Source organism: Pyrgilauda ruficollis, unplaced genomic scaffold (assembly GCF_017590135.1).
Source record: "Pyrgilauda ruficollis isolate IOZ18807 unplaced genomic scaffold, ASM1759013v1 scaffold73, whole genome shotgun sequence".
Taxonomy (NCBI): Eukaryota; Metazoa; Chordata; class Aves; order Passeriformes; family Passeridae; genus Pyrgilauda; species Pyrgilauda ruficollis.
The window spans coordinates 285,765-309,763 of NW_024529155.1; the positions used below are offsets into that span (position 1 = coordinate 285,765).

Here is a 23,999-nt window from a genome sequence, read left to right on the forward strand (position 1 = left end):
TTAAGGAGCTAAGTGGTAACCTGCATGGAGCTTGAACTTGGGTGCATCACCTGAATGGGATTCATCTAAGTGCTTCATTGCAGCAATACCTTAGGCATGCATCATAATTACTACCTGGGATCTTACCACGTGGGCTTATTGTTCATCAGTGAGAGGAAATTAAACGAGCTTTACAACAGCAGACTTATTATCAGAGCTCATTTTTACCACTGCATGCAGACTGCAAAATCAGTCGTCAAGAGGCACAAGCCTCTACTTTATTAGGAACTTAGCATTCTGAGCAGTCTCACTGCAGATGCCAAAGGGGCTGAGCCTGCTGTGTGCCATGTCTTAATTAAACAGTTTCAGATGATAATTCATTCTACTGCAGCATGACATTAAAATCATCACACTCATGTTTGAAGGCAAAGGGAAACTGCAGAAATTGACATTAGAGTCACCTGACCGCATATGCAGCTAACAGTGAAATTCTTAAAATTATTAAACCATCTTTAAAGATAAAAACTGTCCAGGGGCTTCCAATATTAGCATTTGGCTTCATGAAATCTGCTTAGAAGTGGTTAAAGATGCCTAAGTACTGTTTGTGACATGGATATGATTGAACAGAAGTATTCTCCAGCATCTTTCTTTTTTTAGATGTGAGATAAAATTAATTTTCAAGTCATTGCACTACAATTGTTTCAAGTTACAGTAGTACAAAGATGTTTTTCTCTATCATTAATAATTAATTGCCACATTTGAAAGATGAGAAAATTTCTCACAAAAAGACCTGAGTCTTCTACTCTGTAAGAGCAAAGGATGAAATTTGCTGTAATATATGAATATATAACATCCAGCAAATTGGACTAGACTGAAACTATGTTCAAGACATTGTGGAACATGTCAAGCACACTTTCATGTGCATAACACAGTGGCATTAATGCAAACAAGGCTTTGGTTCTTGGCCTCTGTAATATCAAGGAATACTTGGCAGAATTTTACTGCTTGAAAATGACAGACTGTCAATGAAATCCTTATTTCACTTTGATTTACAAGCTAACTGCATGACTGAGACTAACCATATCATATGGACCACAAACAAGGCCAAAAACCTGCCAATGTCACAGCTGTCATCATTATCAGAACATTCCTCCCATTCAAGAGACATACATACAATATATGCAGAATTATTGACTCCTGGAGGCCTTTTGTATGTCCCATCACTGTCAGTTGTGATTAACCTGTCCTTTTCAGCATCAATTGGACTCCCATTTATCTGATGGCGACGGCGCTGCTTGGGAGAACGTTTTGTGCGAGAACTTAACAGGAAAAGAAACAAAAAGCAGAGAAAAGAAACTAAAAGCAGAGAGAGAGAGAGAGAGAGACACAAAGGTAATCACAATTATTTTTGAAATTTTTCTTCTCAAGGTTGAACTCCTCTGCTCATTCCTCCAAGTAACCCTTGCCTCAGCCCCATTTCTCTTCCCTTTCCCAGTTTTCCATGCCAGTCTCATTAGGTAGCTCAAATCTCTTTCCTCAAGCTTCTCTTAATAACACTCTCGTTGGCAACTCTCTGAAACATCCCATTCTTCCCTTAAATTCTCTCCAGAGTCACCTCCCTCCTACATTCACCTGTCCAGGTTGGCTGTGTTCCAGCTCCCCATGTTCTGCAGCTGCAGATGTGTGTGACACATCTGCAGCTGCAGAAGAGATTACACTGCCAACAAGGCTTTGTGCTTGGTGAAGAGGGTTTAACCCCACCAGGCAAACCAGCTGTGGAATCCACACCCCTGGAGAAAAGCTACTTTCTATCAGTGCAGAAGCACCCACTGGGCACCAGTGCTCCAGGAACAAAGTGCCTGTATTCATAAGCCCGAAACAGAACACAGGGAAAACTTTCTCTGCAAATACAAGGCCAGGAAGGCAGATCTGTGATGCTGACAGACGTGCCTTATAATCTTTTATGTATTCCCTCTGGATAGTCTCATTGATTTGTGAATTTATCTTTAACATTCAGAATCTTCACGCTTTTTAGGTCGTTCAAGGTTTTCCTTATTTTACATATTCCCCTCCCCTCCTCCTGCTTTATAAAAATATTATTACTTGCTGGTTATATTACTTGCATATGCATTACTTGCAGGTTTCTTTTTTAGTGCTGATATTGCAATTTTGATCCCTCTACACCACACAAGAATTATTCAAACAAATGGCAGAGCAAATACCAAATTGTTTTAAGACTGTTTTCATACATTTAGGATTATTTATCAAGAAGTCACTTCTGAGAACTTGTAAAAACATAATTTGAAATAAAAAACATAGCAGCATATACTGAAAGAAATAAAAGTGTCTAGAACAACCCAATCCTTTTCACCTAGATAACTCAAATTCAACTAGTGATCAAAATGATTTCCAGCTCTGACAGTTAAGAAGTACAGTTTTGATGTAGTTTGGGCACTGACTCTAAAAGAAAATTGTTTGTTCCACCTTTGAAACCCCTACCTCTTCCTGGGCTCTATGAAGACGGTAGGCACACTGCCTCCAGGGTCCAAGATCTTGTCAATCTGCATCTGTGCCTTGCGATATATTCTGTGCTGCTCTTTGGAGTCAACCACCACCACGTCATCCACCACTGGGAACTCATAGTGCCCTTTACGCTTGGCGCGCAGGCGGATCTTATTGCGGTGGTGCTCGATCTCGGATTTATGCCTCAGGGCTGTTTGTATCTTCAGGAAGGAGAAGGGAAAAAAAAGGGAGGAATATTTTTGCAGTTGTATACTTTGCAAACTGGATTTTGCTGCCCTTCTGTAAACCTCTCCTCCCTACCTCTCTGCCTGCCCCTGCTTCCCTCTCCCAAATCTCTGAAGGACTGAAATAAGTCACACAATTGATGAGCAGACTTTCCTTCCTGGATATTTTGCAGTCTCCCCATTGTCTCCCCAGGTAGATGTACTATTATACACAGCACGATTGCCAGCACAGCAGGTACAATTAGAGGGAAGTGGCAATTTGTTAATAAAAGGCAGGAGGAACACAAAAACTCCTCCTATCTGCCAGATGTAACGCCACTCTGAAAAGACTAACCAGTCTGTAAGTTAGCTATGCTAGGCAAACAGATAGATATTTGATCAACAGTGTTATAATCTGCTATCCCTTCCCTCTAATGACCTCCTTCACATAAGAAGCAGGAACTTCAAGAGCCAACTGAGCTCGTAATTCAGTGCCTCTGCTGTGCATGAGAGGCACCCATATGCTATGCAGGAACACAGCAGCAGCACAAGGGCCCAGATACCCAGATGAACAAGGCACTATCAGCTCTACATTATCCTGAAGGCTGAGTTTTCATGACTCTCTCCTACCTGTTTTCAAATTTCATGGAGTACATCTCATTATCAGGGTAAAGCTGTTGTAACACCACACTTTTAAGTCCTGGCCCAAAACCCACTGAAATTATTCTTATTACTGGTAAACACTTGAGCACCAGATTAGGCAGCCACAACTGCCCTGCCTGTGCTGGACTAGTTCTGGAACACATCAGCATCAGCAAATTAAGAACCAACTAAAAATTGATTTTTGTGTATTCTCTCATGAAAATCTGAAAAAATAAAAGCATATACAGGACACAAGTCAGACTTGTTCTTTATGCTCATAGTTAGAATCATATGTCTTCTGCCCATACAGACAGATTTCTGTTTTGTGGCTCCTATTGCCTCTGTATCCTAGAAATACATATATTTGCCTCTCTTCAGTAAGGTACTGAGCAACACAGATTCTTGACAAAGTTACAGTTTTGAGTAATCAAAATTCAGGTACAGGTTTGAGTAATCATCCACTCTGAATTATGAAAAAATGTCATCTTACACCAAACCAGGATGCAGGTAGGTGCTACTGTCAGGCAGCGGATGATGTGGTTTTATGGGGCATCACCTCTCCTTGTGCCCCAGGCATGCTCATATTCTGCTAATAGTAACGCGAGCCTCAGAGAAAGCATGAAATTTTGTATATTTACTATCAGGTAAACACATTAGAAGTTGAAAGCAATGACTGGGCTGTAAATTCACACCCCAGAATGTTCTGAGATAACTTCTTTTTATAATCAACATCCTCAGTCCTGAAAAGTAAAAGAATAGCATAGAATGAAAACCAAGGTGGGCCATATGTTTCAATTCTCATACATTAATTGGCACAACTGTCTTTAAGTCATGTCCTGCTAACTAGCAAAAGGATGCTAACACAAAGGTATCCTGACCAGCAGATCCTCTCTGTGTTTAAATTTTGGTTTAGGCATCTCTTAAAAACAGGTCAGATAATTTCTCTGGATGGAAACAGGATTATTCCTGTAACTTGTCAAGGAGTTTACAAGGAACTCCTGATAACAAGAAACTGGATACTTTCCACTTGGCTAGGCATAGAATCCTCCAGAAACATGCAAAGCACTTTCAGAAATACCTCTTTATTAATTTTGTTGGTCTCTGCTACCCGATCGGAGAGCACTGAGTTCTGAAGAGAAGGTGCTGCCATGGGCTGCATGGCAATCAGCTGGATCTTGCTTGGGACCCGCCTGCTGGCATCTGAGGAACGGGACATCCTATCCACATGCTCAAAGATAGAGGCTGAGGAGTGCTGCTCGTTTCCACTGCTGGTCTGAGGAGGTCCTAAATTATCAGAACCAATACAGAGTGAAGCAGTGCTGCCAGGGTTATCACAGTCAAATGTTAAGCTCTACAGATGCTGTGCTACAAAACTATGCCCTGTTTTCCATCTGTGTCTAATTTGCCCTACAGGCCTTCCAGCTGACTGACATTTAGTGTACAACAACTTTACCCCATGGTCTGCAAATTATAAGCATTTTCCCATTATATTTCCAGAAGGTGAGCTGTCATTCTTTATTTCTGTAAATCAAGCTCTTGGCACTTGCAAACCCCCAAAATCTCAATCTACTTTCCTGCATAAAAAGCTGTTTAAGTACATTCTGCTAATGATTCCTCTTATCAGTACTTAAGGAGATGCAAATTGCTCAAATGGGGGTTCAAAGAGCAATGAAAGGTGTCTCAATGGAAAATGCATTTCTTAAGTGATAGGACTGATACAGGAACCAACAGAAAACCCCTTAGAAATCCACACAAAACACAAAGAATTTTACATTTTACTGATTAAAGCTTTTAAAGCAGATTTTTTTTCTCTGTGACAGGATAAATAGTTCTCATAATAATGAGAAAGCTGCATAAATACTGTCATGTTGTAATTTCTTGAAGAGGTTAAACCAACTTAAATACAATCAGCAAAAGACATTATGGAAACCAATATGCATGGAAGTGCACCCAGGTCCTGCCAACAGTTAATTACTTCAATGGAAATGGGTCATCTCCCTCAAAAGACTTGAAATCTACAGGAGCACCCCAGTGATTTGCAGTCAAGCACAGATTTAGTAATTTTTTTTCTGATTTGGACCTAAATCAGAAACTGTTATGTAGATCAGGCTTGCAAAAGCTACTGAAAACTTTCAAAACAACCTTTTGTGTTATCCATGTGACAAAGCCACACATTCTCAAACTACTTTTCACCATGAAATACAAAAAATGAGAGATCAAGACTCCTTACAAAGCAACACAACAGTGTTGAGGGACAGTCCCCCATCTTTCCACAGACTTCTAATAAGAGGATGTGGTTTTCAATATTCAAATCAGGAGGAAAATCTAATTTGCTTCTGATACAGAATCAATTGCTAATCAACATGATCGACCTACAACAGACAGGAAGGGAAATAAAATAGTCCCTGCTGTGATCCTGTTGCAACATGTGCTGGGAATGCAGGATAGGGTTCAGAAGAGGAGTGAATCCTATCTCCTGTGGAAGGTCACAGTAGATGACTTGCTCCTTTGCCTCCTCCAGCACAACAAGGGAGCAGGACAAGAAAAGAATATTATGCTTTATTATATTCACAACATACTACTTTTGGGCTGGAAAGCAGTCTGGCCACAAGTTAAGCAAAATCCCTCTTCATATTTCTCAGACTTGATCAAAGCATTGTCAAACATACACATTTACAAAAGGCATGCATCATTAATAAATGTGATTTCTCTGTACAAGTGTTCTTAAAATGAAGGTAAACAGCTCCATTCATGACCTCTGTGTCCCAGACAAGACAGAGAGCCTAAATGAAACGTCTCTCTTCTGTACCTATTTGTATGATCTTAACCATTTGCTGTCTTCACAGCCCCATCTTCATCATGCACCTCTCAGAAGTGTGTAAGCATTGCCTCTCACAGAGAGGGGCACACGATATGTTAAGTAGTTAGTGTGAACCCCTCAGAGCAATCATGTGGTCAATAGAAATCTGAACTTCTGCATCCATCTTCCTCAAACATAATTTTTTCCTCACCTTTTCACTCTATCAGCTGCTCCCAAGCTCACTGACCTCCAACATAAAATTTTAAGGGTAATTTTGTATTACTTGGTTAGCGAGGTCCAATATTTTCAATTACACAGAGCATTCACTCTGAATCTTTATAACTTCATCCATAACTTTCACTTGTACACACATAAACAAGTGCTTGTTTAGCTGAAAGAGTTCTTAAGCTCATTTGGTAAAACAGAAGCCCCACTGAAAAAATTTGGTAAGGCTCTACAGTAACATCATAAATTTATTACTCCTTTTTTACAGAAGAGATACACACAAAAAACCCTCATAAGCTGCATATGACCTTTAAATCCTCTCTGTGTGTCTACATTCAATGTGTCTATAAATACAAATCAAGATGGAAGTATAGAAAAGTAGATGAAGTCAGGAACAGCACAGCACTGTATACATACAACAGAAAGAGAAATGGTTTCTAACCCAACATAAGAACAAGGTCCTGAAGAAGTTTTGACAGAGAGAATAAGCATAATTTCTCATTTCAGATTTCTTATATTACACTATAATTCACGTTTAGAAAATCTTCCTTATAAAGCTATGGGATGGCACTACATGAATGAAATTTTGATTTCAGAATAATTCAGCTGAGGCTAAAAAATAATGGAGAGGTACTTAATACCTCAATAATGGTCAAATCATGTTTTAACAACCAGTCCATACAGGTCACATGCCAGGATCAGTGTCCATCACTGCTCCCTGAGTTGAAACCATTAACTGACCTGAAATGTCAGGAAGCTATGATTTCATATGAAAACTAATACATCTGGAGACAGAGAAAGGTTACTGCATCCTGCACCCTTGAGAGACACAGCAACCAAGGTGCATCAGGCCTCATCCAAAATCAGATAAAGTCAATGGGATTCTTCAACTCATCCACTGGTATCTTAACCATGTCAGAGTATGCAATTAGAGATAAATGTCACACAGTTTCTTTGCATCCCAGTAGGTGACATCCCTAGGATGCAGCTGATGCCTCATTACACCCACCAGTGGAAAGCAGCAGAGAACAGGAGGACAGACAGAGGGTTGGCTACTATCAGATGGTCCGTGCTATCAGAGGACACAGTCCTTATTTTATCACTAGATGTGTTATACATTATCAAAGACAGCATCAACTTTCTCCTGCCTTATGTTTGCCATGTCTCAGTCCTGGCAGAGAAAACACTAAAATTCACAACAAAATATTTGTGTTTCTTTGCAGGTAGCTCATGTTTTTCTTGGGTTTCCAGTTAATTAATTCTACATTAATTCTAATATTATCTCCAACTTGTTTATACAAAGCTGGCTTCAGGACCAACAGCTGCACTAGTTTTGCTTCTTTCACAGTGATGTTTTCCTCAATAATTTGAAAGAATTGGGAGGAAAAAATTAGAAAAATGTGCTGGATTACTATAATTTGTGTTACTGAGACTTTTTTATACTTCAATAGCTCAAAAGCAATTTTCTTAGACTCAGAAGACAAACTCTTCCATCCTTAAGACATAATTGCAGCTACCCCAACACCCCTATTCATATTTGTACTCAACTACCAGCTCTGGTTACTTACCCACTCTGTTTGCTCCTGACAACATAAAGGAAAAAGAAGAGACAACACAGTAATTATGACAAGTAATTTAGCTAGAATGGCAACTGGAAAAAAAACACAGCAGTAAGATGACTGCATTTACTTTTGAATGAGATGCATGAACTTGGATCAAACTGCTGAATCTCAGCTGCACAAAAAGGGAACTGAATCTCCCATTTAGTAGAGAGCTCTCTGCAGACACAGCCTCAAATTCTGAATGCTAAGAATAGTCCCTATGATTTGCAAACTAGGGGCACCAAATGCTGAAAAAATAGTGCATTTTACCCAGTGAGGGCATGATAGGTAGAAAGGACACATTTTACACAGTCTCCTTGCTGCCTTTACCAGGTAATTCAGATGCAGCAACACATAACATTTCTACAAAAGGAAATGTTAAATGTTACATAAAGTTTTAAGCCAGACAGAAAAGAAGAGATGAATCTGGAGTTCAAGGTAAAAAGAAATGGGAGAACACTAAAACAGAGCAAGAGAATTCAAGTCAGAAAGGTTGGAGGAACTCAAACCCTCCTCAGATGTTTTCCCATGTTTTCAAATAAATAAATATATATTTTTTAGAGTACATCCAAGAAAAATAGTGACACTTTAACTGGAAACAAGATGGTTCTTTATAAAAAAATACCAGTGTTATTTACACAGTAGCAGTGAATTTTGATCTTTCTAATTTACAATCATGCAGGTATTTTGAATTACAACTCATTTGTAAAATTTTGATCTCTCTGGTGCCATTTTTTTTCATATCACTTTTTTAAAGTTACTGTTACAGACACACCCCCGTGGTCTGAAATCCTGCTGTGACCTCTACTGCCCATGTAACTGTCTGCAATTCTGCTACCAAGAGAGACACAATTAGGTCTGGCTGGACAGAGTTGGCTGGGGGTGTGTGTGGGACAAAAGGAGGCAAGATTCATTCCTGCCAAGCCATTTGTTTCAAAAGCTTGCTGGAATGAAAGGAATGTACAGCATCACAGTTTCAACAGAAGAAACTAAACCAAATATGAAGGGATTTTCCACAGCAAGAAGCAGAAAAATCAATGGCCAAAGATGAGTTTAGAAAAGTTACAGCACCAAAGTAACTCTTCAACCCGAGTAAAGAATGAGAGCACACAAGGAGGAAAACAAAAAGGTAACAAACCCTTCTTCACAGCTCTGCGTGGCTTGCCCTCGTTTGCAGCAGTTGATGGTCTTGCACTTTCTTCTCCTGTCTCTCTCCCACTGGATTGTTCACTTGCTGTGGATTCAGCATCTGATGGCGAAATTCTGCCACAAACATGACAAAACAAACAAACCAACACGTAACACAAGTTTGCAAGGGGGCATAATTGTCACACACAAAGAATCCTGTGCTAAAATACCTTGTGAAGTCTGCTAACATTTTCCTCTGTTTATGAGTAAATGTATAATACATTATCATAGCTAGATATTCATTGTCACGATGTTACTGTTGCTGTGTGTGAAAAATGACTGCAACACAATTCACATGTGACAATATTATTAAGTAATCTTTCCTTTAAAATACACTACAAGAAAAAGCTCTGCATTTGTAGCTAGCAATTTACCTCTCAGAAAAAAAATAATTGTATTAGGAATATGAAACCCACATAGGTAGCTAGTCTGACATTCAGCCTTACTAACTTGGTGTTCTCTTGCTAAGAATACAAATCTATCTGAATATTTCCCTGACTAGTCAAATGTAAGGCCATTCAAAAATACTTTTTTCATGTACTTATTCCATGCAGTCACAAGATTCTTAAGAACATTTATTATCTAAAAAAAAAAATCTCAGTGTTTGCAGCTTTTGTAGGCAATATAGAAAAATACCATGATCTTCCCCAACAAAATACTTCAGCTGTAAAATTATTCTGATAGCATAAAAATAGAAAAAAATACAGGGCCCACACCACTGCCTGACACCAAAGCCTGTCTCTTCACATGGGATCAGCCTTTGTGACAGTGTCTCTAGTGACCACTTTGTCCTGTGAACACTCATATTCTATTCTGGCAGGGGGTTAATCACAGAGAGTGCGCACATGTCTGTGCACTAACCTCATTAGTGCAGGATTTGATTGGGCTAGATGGGTATATCTGAACCAGCTACTGAGGCTCTTGGCTAAACATCACCCTGCTAGAGCACACAGACTAAGATAACTATATGCAGCCTGACAAGTCCATTGAAGTTAAATCTACTTCTTGCAGCTCTGAATTCAACTTCCCTTTTTCTCCTCCCTAAACAATGCCCTGATCTGCAGGACTGTAATACTAATGTCACATCCCATTTAAAAAAAATAAGAGCAGGAAAAAGAGGATAAATGGTCCTCAATGAGCTTAGAGATCTGCATCACTGCATCTTTTCCTGTGGGGGAAGAGGGTGTGCAGAGCTATCACCTCCATCACCTTTGTCCTGGTTCAGCAGAGTATGAGGCTGGAGCTCTGTGTCCAGATGTCCTACTGACTTTCTGTTTCATCTCATTGTGCTCTGCATTTCCCATGATACTCCTTCCTCAGCGTACCCAAATTACCACTAAGTAATAGGAACATAAATAGTGTTGAGTCAACATCAGCCATTTCTTGTAAGTGCTGAGGAATATGCACTTGGATACTCTCAAGTCAAAAAAACAGGTCCAACTCCCAGCTGGAGCCTAGGGATGCTGAGCTTTCTGAACTCAGCTGTTCTTGTTTGTTGTTTCCTACAGATACAGAGCGTGTACTCACATCACCACTAGAGTTCCTGGCAGGTAACATACAATCCAGAGATGAACTGTGATGAACTGAGCTCTGTATTTCCTCACAAAACATCAAGCAGCTAAACCCAACAGAACACAGTATGATACCTTTTCACATTTCAACTCCTGCCTCAGGGAATAAATGTTTCAAATCGCAAGCTGACACGGGCACATCGGCATGGCAGGGAGATGATGGCAACATCTCCATAGTTAAGCCTAAAAGAAGATTTGCTCTCAAGGGAGTATGAGGGAGAAGAGGGAGATTCTCTTCTGAAAACATTTCAAGCGTCTGAACTCCAGGTCAGTCACTCTCACCTCTGTGCCTAGGGAGATCATGGAGCAGATTGTCCTGGAAATGATTCTAAGGCACATGAAAAATAAGAAGGGGCTTGGTGACAGCCAACATGGCTTCACTAAGGGCAAATCACACCTGAATTACCTGGTGGCCTTCTACCACAGCGTATGATTAGAATGTTGGCTTCTGAAATTTCTCCTGCTTAATCTTCTGAATTATTCTAGCCAAAATACAGTAGCAGCCTCAAATTTAAACTTATTTCTTTTGCTTATTTGCATATAAATATAGATGCCTTCCCTTCACTCACGTTCCATCTCTGTCCTAGGTCACTTCTGAACTTTTAAAAAGAAACACAGAAGCATTTGTCTTTCAGATTTATATTACTTTGTTTCAATTTATGTAAGTTACACCAAAACTAGTATAGCTCACTTTTCTTCCATTATTTTCCAGTTTTGTCCACCTTCCACTGGCAGTCTTGTACTTACAAGGCAGGGATTTAAGAAGACAGGCTTAACATCTGGAAGGGGGAAACTGAGCTTTATGAAGCCCACATGGGGAAGGTGAAGCAAGGATCTTAAGACAACTGGGGCTTTAGAGGAAGCACAGAGGGCTGAACAGAGGAGCAGGCTGTGCTGCAGAGACCTGCAACAGAAGCACCATTAGTTTCTTTCTCAGCTCATCCAACCCTGCTCTTGATTGTTTGCCTTTTTTTTCCTCCCACTGTGCAGTACCACATAGATATAAGCACAGGGAATGCAGAGCTGGAGACAAAGAATTATAAGAATGAGGGAAAGGAAGAAGAATTAGTGAAAGTGTAGTTCAGAGAGGGTCTTTTCTGAGTTCCATTTTTTTCCTACATTTTTTTTTGTGCGCAGATCCATCTCTACTGCACAGCTTTGTTACATCATGTATCCTACAAACACAATTTTTCCAGCAAGGGAGAGTCATATCATGTGCTTATTGGAAAATGTGAGGAAAATTCTGCTGATGGTTGACAGACCCTTCTCCATTTGCACAGCTGTGAATTACCATTCCTTTCTCTGAATAAGACTTGTTTGCTACGAGACCCCCCCCCAGACAATAACAACATTTCTGCATCTTCCCTGAATTTTGGAGATACGCCTTAGTTTTGGAAATCCTGACTCTTCATACATGTATTGATCACTATTAATGGGATGGAAACACATTATCTTTGTCAGTGGTTTTCATTTGTTTTTAACCACCTGCTGGCTTAGTGGCTAGAGATCATGAGACTGCACTGGAAAACATACACTTGGTGTTTCCAGTGAACAAGTAAAGACTTGACTCCAGTCAGCTCAGCAGTATCTTAAATACCCCTCTTAACTGGGTATGTTCCCTTTAAAAGAAAAATGAACACTAAATTCTCACAACCTTGTACTGATGAGTGGCGAGGTGTAACAGTGGTGGCTCACTAGAAAATGTGAGTTCTGGAGCTCTGGAACAGTTCTTTCCACTGAAATTACCCTAAAAATACAGCAGCCCTTAATAAACTGTTGTCTACTGCAATTTGTTTTTATCTCTGTGAACTGACCTCCCTCTGTGTCGAACAGTCTTTGAAGGCTTTGTGGAAGTCTTGGATTTGGGGCTGGGCACATCTCCGTTCTCAGATGGGGTTGTGTCCTTAATAGGTCCTGGTAAAGGAGCTGGCTCATGGATAATCAGGACATCATCTTTATTGTGCTGGCCCAGATGCTGCTTAGCAAAATCAAAGCCTTTCACACTGGGGGCTTGTAGCTGTGAGAAAAGAACAAAGACAAGAAACAGGAACAGTAAGTGACAATGAGTACAAAGGCTTTGGTTCAGATCTGCAAACAACGGCCACTGAGAGGATGGTCAGGCCACGGCAGTCTCAGGAACGAACACGAGAGCATCAGGGAAAAGAAACTCTCCACAATTCTGTCACCTTACTGTAGTATATGATACACAGTTTAAAATTCTAAATCAATAAATCTAGTTAAAAAATAGACTTCTGATGCTGCTACTATTTTTTACTGCTATTTCTTTAGATTCAATCATCGTGTGAGGAGCTTTTTGTGTAGTTGTGAGTGCAAGGCTGTAGATACCTATGTACAGACTGAAATGGCTACCACCACCAGGTCATATTTCTATTCCTTCCAGCCAAAATGGATGCAGGATTTTAAATAATTTGAATACTGTCACTGTTAATCTTTCTCATTCTGAGCTCCCCAAATCTGGGAGTGCTTGTACAAACACCTAGTTCATCTAATGAAAGATAAACACTCTGCAGATTCGAGTTATACAGCAGTCTGGCAATAACTTGTCAGCCAGTACTGATGCCTCCAGAATAAAAACTGAAAATCTCTTAGGAATTTCATACTAAACAGACAGAGAAATATATAAAAGGCTTTGGGATTTAGAGAAATTATCCTAAAGACCTTATTCAATGGGCATCTTGCTTGAGAAAGACACAGAATTCAGCCTTTTACTTTCATAACCGTATTTATAAAAAAATCTAATCACCTTATCAATGACGTGATTCAGACTTAATCAAGGCTCCAAGCTTCACGCTCTCTGCTTATTTTTTGGGGGCTTTGGAATAATTGGAAGATCTGAAGAACTAATTAAGTGAAAGTTTTTCTTCAAACCCCACTCAATTTTATGTAGTTTGCAAGTTGAAAGCAGAAAGAAACGTTGACAACTCCAGTTTCTGAAGCACATGCACACTAAACCTGCTGCACACCACAGGCACAAATTCCTCTGTGTGCTCCTAGAGCTGATTTCCTGCAAAGTGAAGCATGTGCTGGAGTGCATTTATGGGTGTGTCAGGTTCCAGATGTTTAAATGAACCCCTTTTCATAAAGCTTGGCAGGCCAACACAGCTAACTGCAAACAGACTCGTCTGATATCATGCCAAAGATAAGCTTGCCTAAGGAATATTCTGAAACAATCTCTTCAAAATATTTTCTCAGTAAGCAAACATTTTCCAAATGGTTCTTGCACTTGAGCAAACTGCCTATTTAAGCCAGTAGATGGCAATAAAAGCTCTTCTGTAAAAACCAACAGTTTATCTGCTGAGGTTTTGGAGTTAATTTCTCACAAAATGAGTAAGTTTCAAACAAATCTGGATGTCTTCTGCCATGTCCATTTGTCCTGGGCTTTACAATAGTCCCTTCAATTCAGCATTATGGGTGATTTAGTTATTGAATTTATGCAAATGACTGCAACCACTGATTCAAAAAGGCACCAGGGAGCTACACTAGGTGAAGGTGTAACTGTGTCTCCATTTCTTTGAGTCATTGTTGTATAGTGAAGCCTTTCTGAAATTTTCTCCCCTTCAGATGTTAAACATTTCTCTTCAGGATCTTGCTTACTTAATAAAACCCCTCCCCCAAATACTTCTGCAGACAAACTTTTCACTTCTGCTGTCAGAATTATCAGTGGCCAGCCTGCACCACTTTGGTTACTGAAACTTCTTAGCTACCCCACCTCACTTAGAGCCTGTTTGAAGTTATGTCTATTCTCCTAGAAGATATTCCTCTGTATGGCACTGTTCCTTTGAACCCTCAGTGGCTTCCCTTCTTCTGACCCTTTCACACTCCCCCCTCCTGCCTGCCCAGCCCTGCTGCTGCTTCCTGATGATCACATCCCCCGTTTCACTACATTCCCCTCCACAGACTCCAGTGCCCTTAGCCCCAAAGGGGGCTTTTTAGCACATTCTTCACCACGTGCTAGGCACAATTCTTCCACAAAAAATCTGGTGGTTCTCTACCCTTTTCTTATCAACCTGCAAGGTTACTACTGCTTTTTGAATAGTGTGATGGGTGGGGTGAGGAAGGACAACTGAAGAGACAAACATTCTAGGAGACTGGAGTTACCAGGATGGTTACTGAAAGGTACTAAGGTTGCTGCATGTCTGAAGCATGAACTCATCCTATCTTGGAGTCATTCTAGCAGACTGAGTTTGTAAACCTGTTTGGGAGTAAAAAAACCATACAAAAATATAAAATTTTCATGTTTAAAAAAACTTTGAATAGTCTTATTCATAGTTGCAGTCCAACATGACCTTTTATCTAAGCACAGTCATGGGAACAGATATATTTATGCGTACAGGCACATGTGCCACAGCATATGTATGCATGAATGTTTATGTGCAGACAGACCACACAGCAGCTGAATTAAAAGGCTGTTAGTACTGCAGAGACCAGCACTCACACTGTAACAAATGGCAGTTAAGATTATCTGAAAGAACCACAAAACTGGATCCACACACAGGCATTGCAGTAGTCTTGAGTTAGAACATCATAAATTCAGTTCTTCCACAGAAACCTTCTTGCTCTCTCCCACCCTGCTAGATTCTTGGTATAGACTGGCCCTTCTGCCATTAGTCAGGGCTGGGCAGAATGTCACAATGCTATCTGCAAAAGTAGGATCCCCATCTCATGTCACACAGAAGCTGGCAAACACACACTGAAAGGTGAAGGGGATGCAAGATGAGACTTTTAATGCATGTTTACAGCTAGGGTGGCTACGACTTTAGGGTTTCATGGACATTTGCTGGCAACAGAGGACTGGCCAATCTCTGCTATCACCACCCCAGGCACCACAGAACCTATTGCTATATTTTCTTAATCAGAGTCAGGTAAACTCCTCAGCTGGTCTTACTCTTCCTTGACAGGCAGAACCATTCTCTCTGCCCCACTCTCTTCCTGCCAGCTGCCAGTGCCAGTTGACAGCATCCAAGAACCTGAGGCTCATCAGTCTTTACACTTTTAACATCTGGTGTCATAACAACACAACAGAGGAAAAACCCTGTCAGCTTCATGGTATAGCTCTACAGACCTCATAAGCACAGAACTGGGGTAATCCTCTGACAATTTAACTGGTATATCTCTAAAATGGCTTTGTCATGCAAACATTTTCCTAAACTTTTAAAACTTAAGCCAGAAACTGGCATCTCCCCACAGAATCAGCAAAAGCATTTCCCTCACACCAAAGAAACCTTCTTGTTCTCTTTCCTTCAACAACCTACACCCCCTAAGACCCAGAATGTGCACTAGAGCTTCTCCACAACAATTTTTAAAATTCAGACTGAGCATTTCATTTTCTCTTAACCTTCTTTTTTGGAAAACAAACTCTTCTTCTCATCTTAAAAAACAGTTTCAGTATCAAACTGATACTTGAATGGAAATGGGCTGAATGTTTCAAGTCTTACAGAGTTCTGTACAGCCAAACATTTCTAGATATCTCTTGCTAAAAAAACTTAAGTTGGCACTACCAGCTCCAGTCACTACAAAGACTGTATGCATGTATGTGCTTGTGCACATGAATGAAACAACGCAATAGAAAAATGTGACAATACATACATACACAACATAATACATGGCTGAATACAGAAAGATGGTCCTCAAAAAATGATAAAATCACTTACTAAAAATAATATTATTTGAAAACAGAAATAATAACAGGATTACTACTGTAGAAATAACCTTAACATAAGCCTACTTTGTTCTCTTAAAAACATAATCTATGCTTCTCATACCTCTCCTTGTAGACCACGACAACATTATGACTTAACTGAGAAATGACAGCAGCCAAAATCCACATTTTCAGTGAGAAGTGTCTGAAGGACTGAACCACAACTCTGCTTTTTTCAAAAAAAAGGCAGTCAAATCACTGACTCAGTGAAATGAGTGGTGTTACTCCTGACTGAAGATGTTTCCAATGTTTTCTTAAAAATTTCTGTGTGCCACCTGCTGAGTTCTTTCTTTTCTTTAGATCAAGTTATGTAACAGGTTGCATCACCTCTGCCCATCTTGGGACTGGCAGTCAGGACACCATGTGTGGATCACTCATCTACTACTCATTATTAATCACCACCAAGAATGTGGTATCTTTTTTAGAGTACTTTTTAAGTTGTGCTGATACTGTTATTTGTTCAGGTACTGAAAATGAGCATCTTTTCACCAGCCTCAGGTGCCTTTACCCAGCACTGCACAAAACCAGTCTTGGCAAATGTTTCTTGATTTAAATGTAAGTTGTTAGCAGTGTTAATTTATCTTTAATATATTTGTGAAAAGGAAAGAGACAAACTACTCTGAAGCTTACCACCAAAATGAACATGTCTAAATTACTGCACTCATAAGGAGTTATTATTATACAAATGCAGAACCTGCCAAAATCTTAGAGAAAGATGATTTTATATTGCTAAGTCAAGAGAGTTTTTAATTCTATTGTTACATACTGAATTAAATAATATAAAAAACCCCAAACCAGTATTTGAAGCTCAATTTATGGAAAAATCAAATAATTTCTGCAGAAGCCAACAAAATCTGTGCACCTCAGTCAATTCTTGTTGCATAAAAGCAGATAATAGTTTCAGTGTTGTTCAAGTCACTGAAATACAAAATGTTTGCCAGTATATTGTTTTTTTGGATGCAGAGACCAGGAATGTCAACAACCTGTCTTCAAGAAAGCAAATGCTGCTAACAGCTCCGTGAGTAATTCCAGCAGAAAGCAGAAGAAAAGAAATACACTTAAGTCAGTATTCTCCCTGTAGTTCCCACAAGCAGCACTTACATTTGGACATAATATGAAGAATAATGCATTAAGACCATTTTCTACTGATTTTATACCATGGTCTTGCCTTGTTCCTTGTAGAGCCAGCTGAATTGAGCAGAGGCTGTTAACATACATTTCTAAGGAAACAGAGGAGCTAAGCATGTGCTTTAGTGTCAGTGCATAACCTGTGAACAGGACAAGAATCCCTATAAAGAAGTCCTGCTGACTTACGACCTTACTGCTAGCATACAGAAAGTTACTGGATAAAGAAACTTTTCAGAAAAAAAAAGTCTGCAAGCTTAAACACAGCAAGTCAATGAGACACACTGTTCTTGAAAGTAATGTGGGTTGAAGTTGTAAGTCAGTGTGATTTAGGACAGTTTAAAGCTACTACACATTGCCAACTGACTTCACAACCTGCCCTTCACACCACCAAACTCTTGTCCATATCCCCAGGGCACCATAACATGGGTTAGTGTGAATTTCCTGTATCACTCTCATGACGCATCAAAAAGGATAAGAGTTTGTAGTTACTTGTGTGCTTGGTGGAGTCTTCTTCATTTTAACTCTTTTTTCACTATGTGTCTACTATCTCATCCAAAAAGTCATCTACATCTTCTTCCCACAAGGATCATTCATCCATAAGGTTTGCAGTCACTGTTCCACAAGATATTCAAAACACCTACCAGTCTACCCATAAATAAGAATTTAGAAGTACTGAGTTCACCTTTCGAAGTCTTATTTTCTTATTCAGCTCATTTTTCGATTATCATTCCTACATATCTTTCCACATAAGTACAAACTCTGTATCTTTGCATTGCTCTCCTTTGACATACGCCCCTTTGGGATGATGGCCAGGGACTGCCTGTAAAGTATACATACAATTTATACAAGTGATTCAATAGCAATAATGCATATCTGATTTAAGACACAAAACCTCTTCATTCATGAGAGAAGCATACTGGAAGTTCTCATAGAAGGAGAGTTCTGACTCCGTAGCCACCTTCAAAATACTGAAAAAAGATCAACTTGTATCCCTTGAGGTCTTTTTGTGCCATTGTGTCTCTTTTCTGACATGGGATATTATGCAATGTATTTGTACCATAAGCCAAACTTCTTTAAAACAAAACCCCAACACTAAGCATCACTGAGTAATGTGCAGAGGGGGTCCTTCACTTTTGCTGGTTTAGAAAATATGTTTAGGGACCAAAACAAAAAGTAGTCTCTAACTTAAATACCTTTACTTGGTAACAGTGTTTGTATGTAAACAGAAGTGCACATGCAATGACAGTTCCCTGTATTTATTACATCTTACTTGGGATGCCATCACCTTCCCACTACAGCAGGGTGACAGCCTATGCCCTTTGTTTGAGGCAAACCTCAAACCAGAAGCAGGATTTTGAGAGCTGTGGGCCAAAAAAGAGGCTGCAGGTACAAAATGCCACCCATTTTATCTCCAAGTATCTCTATACAAATTACATTTCCCATTTGTCATCACAACAGCACTTCGGTCAACTATTGCCATTTCTGGGAATAGGTAAAGCAGTTGAGCAAACCTGTCCTTGGGGAAAAGAAATATGCTTAGAGCTGCTTGGGTTTCTCCCATCAAGTTGGGAAAAAGTAGCACACTGTATAGCCAGCACTGGCACAGAAAATCAGAACAAGCTGGTGTACAGCCTCTGGTCCTCCTTCCCTCCGCTGGAAAGCCAGAACTGTGTTACTGCTTACCACCAAACAAATAGTAAGGAAAGCAGGAATCCCACAGAAAACACCTCCTCAAGAATTTTGCTTCTGGAGTAGGATTAAAAACAAATAAAGAAAACCCTAAACTTACAAAACTTTATAAAGCCTGAGATTCTCAAGACACCTGTCCTGAAATATTTTCTTAAGACAGATTCTTCTTGTGGATTTCCATCATCCCTCTTCTTCTCCTTTGTGCATTTCTTCCTGCCACACTAATGTTACCATGACAGCTCAGTAAATTTCACAAAATACAAGAGGGATCATGTTGTTGAAAGCCCATAACTCTGAGTACATATATGCCCACAGGCTGCTGAGATAACTGCTGTTAACAGGCAGAATTTTGTTCTTGAATCACACACAGTTTTAGCTTTCCTTCTCAGACAGAAATGCCACTGGGTGGATACTATCTTAATCATAGTTTGTGAGGTTCCTTTGCACACTGCTTGGATAGAAGTGTCAGGAATAAGCTAGAAGAAGACTGGCAACTTTATACAATAGGCAGGTATTTTGCATCCCTAAGTTACATTAACAATTACTCCTCTAAGTCCACGTACATAACTCAAACACCAGCTGCAACCTCTAAGAGAGCACAACACATAAAAAAAAATTACAAATTAAGGGAACTCTCTTCTAAACTTGTGAGGCAAATAAATATATTCTAACATGACTCTCACCATCTGCACAGAGACAACACAGTCCAAAAACCCATCCTCTTACAAATAATGACAGAAGTGCTACCACTTTTAACTGAAGATTTCCAAGATAGAGCAGAGGTCAGCAATTTTCATTTATTTTTTCATGCTGATATTTTGTTGGGTTCAATGATTCACATATTTATATACCTAAGAGGGGTTTAACGAGCACAGAAAGTACATTCCCATATACTGCAGAAATATTCTGCTTACTGAAATGAAACTGCAAGTTTCAAACACAAGTGCATAGCACATTAAAACCTTAGGCAACAATGATTTAATTTTGGTGCATTTCCATGCTCCCAAAACAGTTAAATTCCACAGTATATTGTCTATCGTGTTTTGTTAGGAGAGAAAAATTTATTTCCCCAGTATTAATCTCATCTCAGAGGCTTATTATGCTTAGGATGGCACATTTACCTGTATCTTGAAAACAAATTCTTTTTATTTAACTCCTTCTGAAAAATAACCACTACATAAATATGACTCCATAAATCCACTGATCCCCTACCTTTTGAATGGCATATTCTACTCTCCCCCCTCAAAAAAAATGGAACAGAATTAGAAATGTTCATATTATTCAAAGGTTCAAATGCCAGTTCAAAAGAAGGGATTAGAAAACTGGGGCTCCTCTGATTGGAAAAAGAGATGAGAGAGATAGCAATATGACAGAGGTCTATAAAGCAGGATTGGCAGAGATGAAGTGCCTAGGAATCAGCTGTTCCCTGTCCCCTCCAATACAAGGACCAAGGGCCACCACAGAAAAACTTAAAATTAGCAGGATAAAACCATGGTGAAACAAAATGATGCGGTTCTTCATGTAACATGCTGTGGAAACCCCTGTCAGCAGCTGAGGAGAGCTCAGAAGTACCAAACAAGTCCATGCAAAAAAAAAGTACTTTGAGGGTTGCTAAATATCCTCACTTTTAGACACAAATAACTGGAGGCTGAAGAGTTAATCAAGGCAGAGCAATCCATATATTCGCCCTGTCCTTCTCCCCTTCTCTAGGCTTTTCCTTGTGGCATCTGGGCTAGCTGGCCTTTTGGAATGATCTCAAGACAGATACTCAAACGTTTCTAAGAAAGCAGATGGAGACATTTTACTTTTTATACCTATTTGTATAAGCAGCGTATCTAAGTGTGCTATTTTATTTCTACCACTTGTGAATAGTTAATCCTCATTACAGAAGAAGAGTTACTACAAAAGAGTTCTTTCAGAGGAATTGCCATCAGAGAAATGTATTGTTGAGAAGTAATTAAGATGTTGAATACTCTATCCCTCGTTAGAATCCAGCTATTGACTCTGAAGGAGATCCTGTATGCCATCCCCAGTCAGTCTGGAAGACAACAGTTTGGATAGTTAGTCAAGGTAGCTATTAGAAATGAATGCTATTTGTTATGCAAACATGAATCTCTTGCATAAACTCATGTCAGTTTTCAAATAGTTTTTGTAAGATTGGTGTCAGCTGCCTTTCTTAACATGAGTATCTTTTGACTGATTTTTTCTGCAATGCAGAGCTGTTGCCTCGACATTAGACAGATGAACAAAAGGATTACAGGATGTCAAAACATCAAGAGAATTCTTTGCATCAGGAGCAGAAGCCTAGTATTTAGCCCCCAGCAGGGCTGGCCTCTGATCTTGGGAACATCCAAAAGATAGTCTACAGATTATACAATAATAAGCAAAATTCTCAATTCAGATGTGTAAAGTTACACCTGACACATGACATTTGGATATCAAATATTCCTGCTTAGGGGGGAAATCAAAATCCACACAAGTGCCTCTCAGACATCTTGCAGCAAGCATGACTCATTACCTGTGACCGTGAGCAGATGAGAGCAGACATGCAAGGGCTGGTGACAGCCCCCAGGTGATGATGACACTTGAGCTGAGCTGTGCTGGCACAGCCCTCGAGCACTGGCACTACCTCTGCTGCAGCTCCAGGAGGAGGTGCAGGACGTTGTCCAAGGCTTTGAACACTACACCTGTGCCATGTATAAACACACACAGGAGGGACACTGAACCAGAAGGACATACTCAGTCTCTAGGAAGCACAGTGGCACGCAGAAGGCTCCAGAGAGGAGTGACATCTGACTGGAGAAGCAGACATTCTTCCCAATGGGTTTTAAAATGTGCCCTTGGATACACAAGGAACTGAGCAAGCCACTCAAAGCTATCACTGCAAAAGCAATGACTTCAGCAAACCCAGCATTTACAGGAGAACATCCAAGACATTCTAAATAAACTACCAATTAGCTTGTCCAGTTCTTGCCATTAGGGCAGGGAGCCTTTCCCTGAATAACTGTCTACAGCTGAGAAGTCCTAGGAAGGGATCTGACATTTTTCTTCAAATGTTTGTAACACAGAAAGGAAAGTGAAACCCCAAGAGAACCAGGCTCCATTTTAATTTTTGGATGTCTGCAGAGAAAGAAGTAATACTGCTGACTCTGCTTCCATTGTGGATAACATGTAGAATGGTTGTTTTGCTCTATGGGGAAGAGGAAAGAAGTGGTTTTGACCAAAAACATCAAAGGCCCAGTGCAGGTCATGAAGAAAAATTCAGTTGCCCACAAAAGCTTCTTTGCAGGAAAAAAAAGCTTGGGACAAGCAAAAGGTTGGGACAATGTTATGGTGGATAAAGGCAATGGCAAGAGAGAAAATCTTGTTATTTAAAAACATCACTTGTGCCTCTTTTTATTTCATAAGGCAAAGACATCTTAATTCAGTGCAACAACCCAGGTTACATCAAGGTGAATTTCCAGTAGGATGCTATGGCTTACAGAACAAGTCATGAATATTTGATGTGCCCTTTAAATATCTTAGTATCATCTCTTCAAAAGAATTATCCTTGCACAGACCAATGAATCTTGCATAGATTCACTGTTCTCCTGTTTCCTTAACTCTCAGCTTAAAAAGCATAAAAATAACTTTGATCTAAGCATCTTTTCCCATTTAATCTCCACAATGGAAAAACCTAACATTTTACAGGTGTTATTAATCCCGTTTTGACGCAAAGGGATGGATTAGCAAATCACAATCTCTTCAAGATCCTTTATTTTTCCTTACTTCATGATGCAACATGGTTTTGTTATGATCAGTTCCCACAAAAGATTTCTATCCCATGTATTTATGTTATTATTCACTGAGGCAGCAGATAAATAAAATATCCCTTAATAATAGGCTCCCTTTCAATACTCTTTGCAGGAAGTACCATTATGAGCCTTTTAAAGCAGGATCCTTGTGCCATCCTGTCTGCAAGACACTGATCCTGTCATGAAGCTGGAAGGCCAGAGGGAAAGAAGACAAACTGGTGGAGTGGTACAGCCAATGTGCAGAACAGAATATCCTTGCTATTATCTACACAGCCTTGGAGAATGACCTGGCCTTCAGGGTGGGGCCAAGCAGCGCATCTGGATCATACGCAGCTTCAAGGCTGCTGTGGCACAACAGGATTCATGCAATCTTGGATACTCCTGTGGACTTGTCACTACAGGATCTGGGAATTTTTCAACACAGCCATGTCCACTCAAGTGGGAAACCTGCTATTACTGACCATCACAAGTGAGGGACTGTGACCCAACTATTTCAAAGGGGTGTCCGCAGAGCATTTAAAGGACCAAAGCCAATTAGCTGTGCTGGCAATGACATGCAGGCAGTATGACTGAATTGCTGTGTACAACAGCTACCTCGTGAGCCTCACCCACCTCACCAAGGTGTACCCAAGCAGCCAAACCCCATACACCCAAAAGTCATGTAGGGTCTAACTGCCAGGAGATAATAGCACTGGGCTCCTTCATCAGAAGATAAGACTGTGAGGTTATGAAGCTTATGACTTAATTTTAATGGTGGCCATAGGAACACAGAAATCAACCTACTCTGAAAAAGTAAACCTTTACATATAAAATAAAACTTTATTAAAAATAAAACTTATATTGCCTCAGTGAATACCAAAATGCTTTAGGAAAATCCAGGAGTTTCAAAACAGAATGAAACAATTAAATGAAAGCAGAGAAGAAAGGAAGCATATGA

At 39.8% G+C, this 23,999-nt stretch overlaps 1 protein-coding gene across 5 annotated transcripts in view; it reads right to left on the bottom strand.

Moving 5' to 3' along the window:
• The window catches only part of KIAA1549 (KIAA1549 ortholog), a 140,554-nt gene that overhangs the window by 14,242 nt on the left and 102,313 nt on the right, over nt 1-23,999 (bottom strand). For 3 of the 5 annotated variants that reach the window (XR_005956721.1, XR_005956722.1, XM_041485950.1), the window contains exons 11-15: nt 12,547-12,749; nt 9,112-9,236; nt 4,426-4,631; nt 2,479-2,702; nt 1,150-1,298 (exon numbers count right to left, since the gene is read on the bottom strand). Coding sequence is in view for 3 of the 5 variants with exons in the window: in XM_041485950.1 (XP_041341884.1) it covers nt 1,150-1,298; nt 2,479-2,702; nt 4,426-4,631; nt 9,112-9,236; nt 12,547-12,749 (907 nt within the window). In the remaining 2 variants the exon portion in view is untranslated. The remainder of the gene's footprint in view (nt 1-1,149; nt 1,299-2,478; nt 2,703-4,425; nt 4,632-9,111; nt 9,237-12,546; nt 12,750-23,999) is intronic. The other 2 variants (XM_041485948.1, XM_041485947.1) reach the window with 1 other exon arrangement.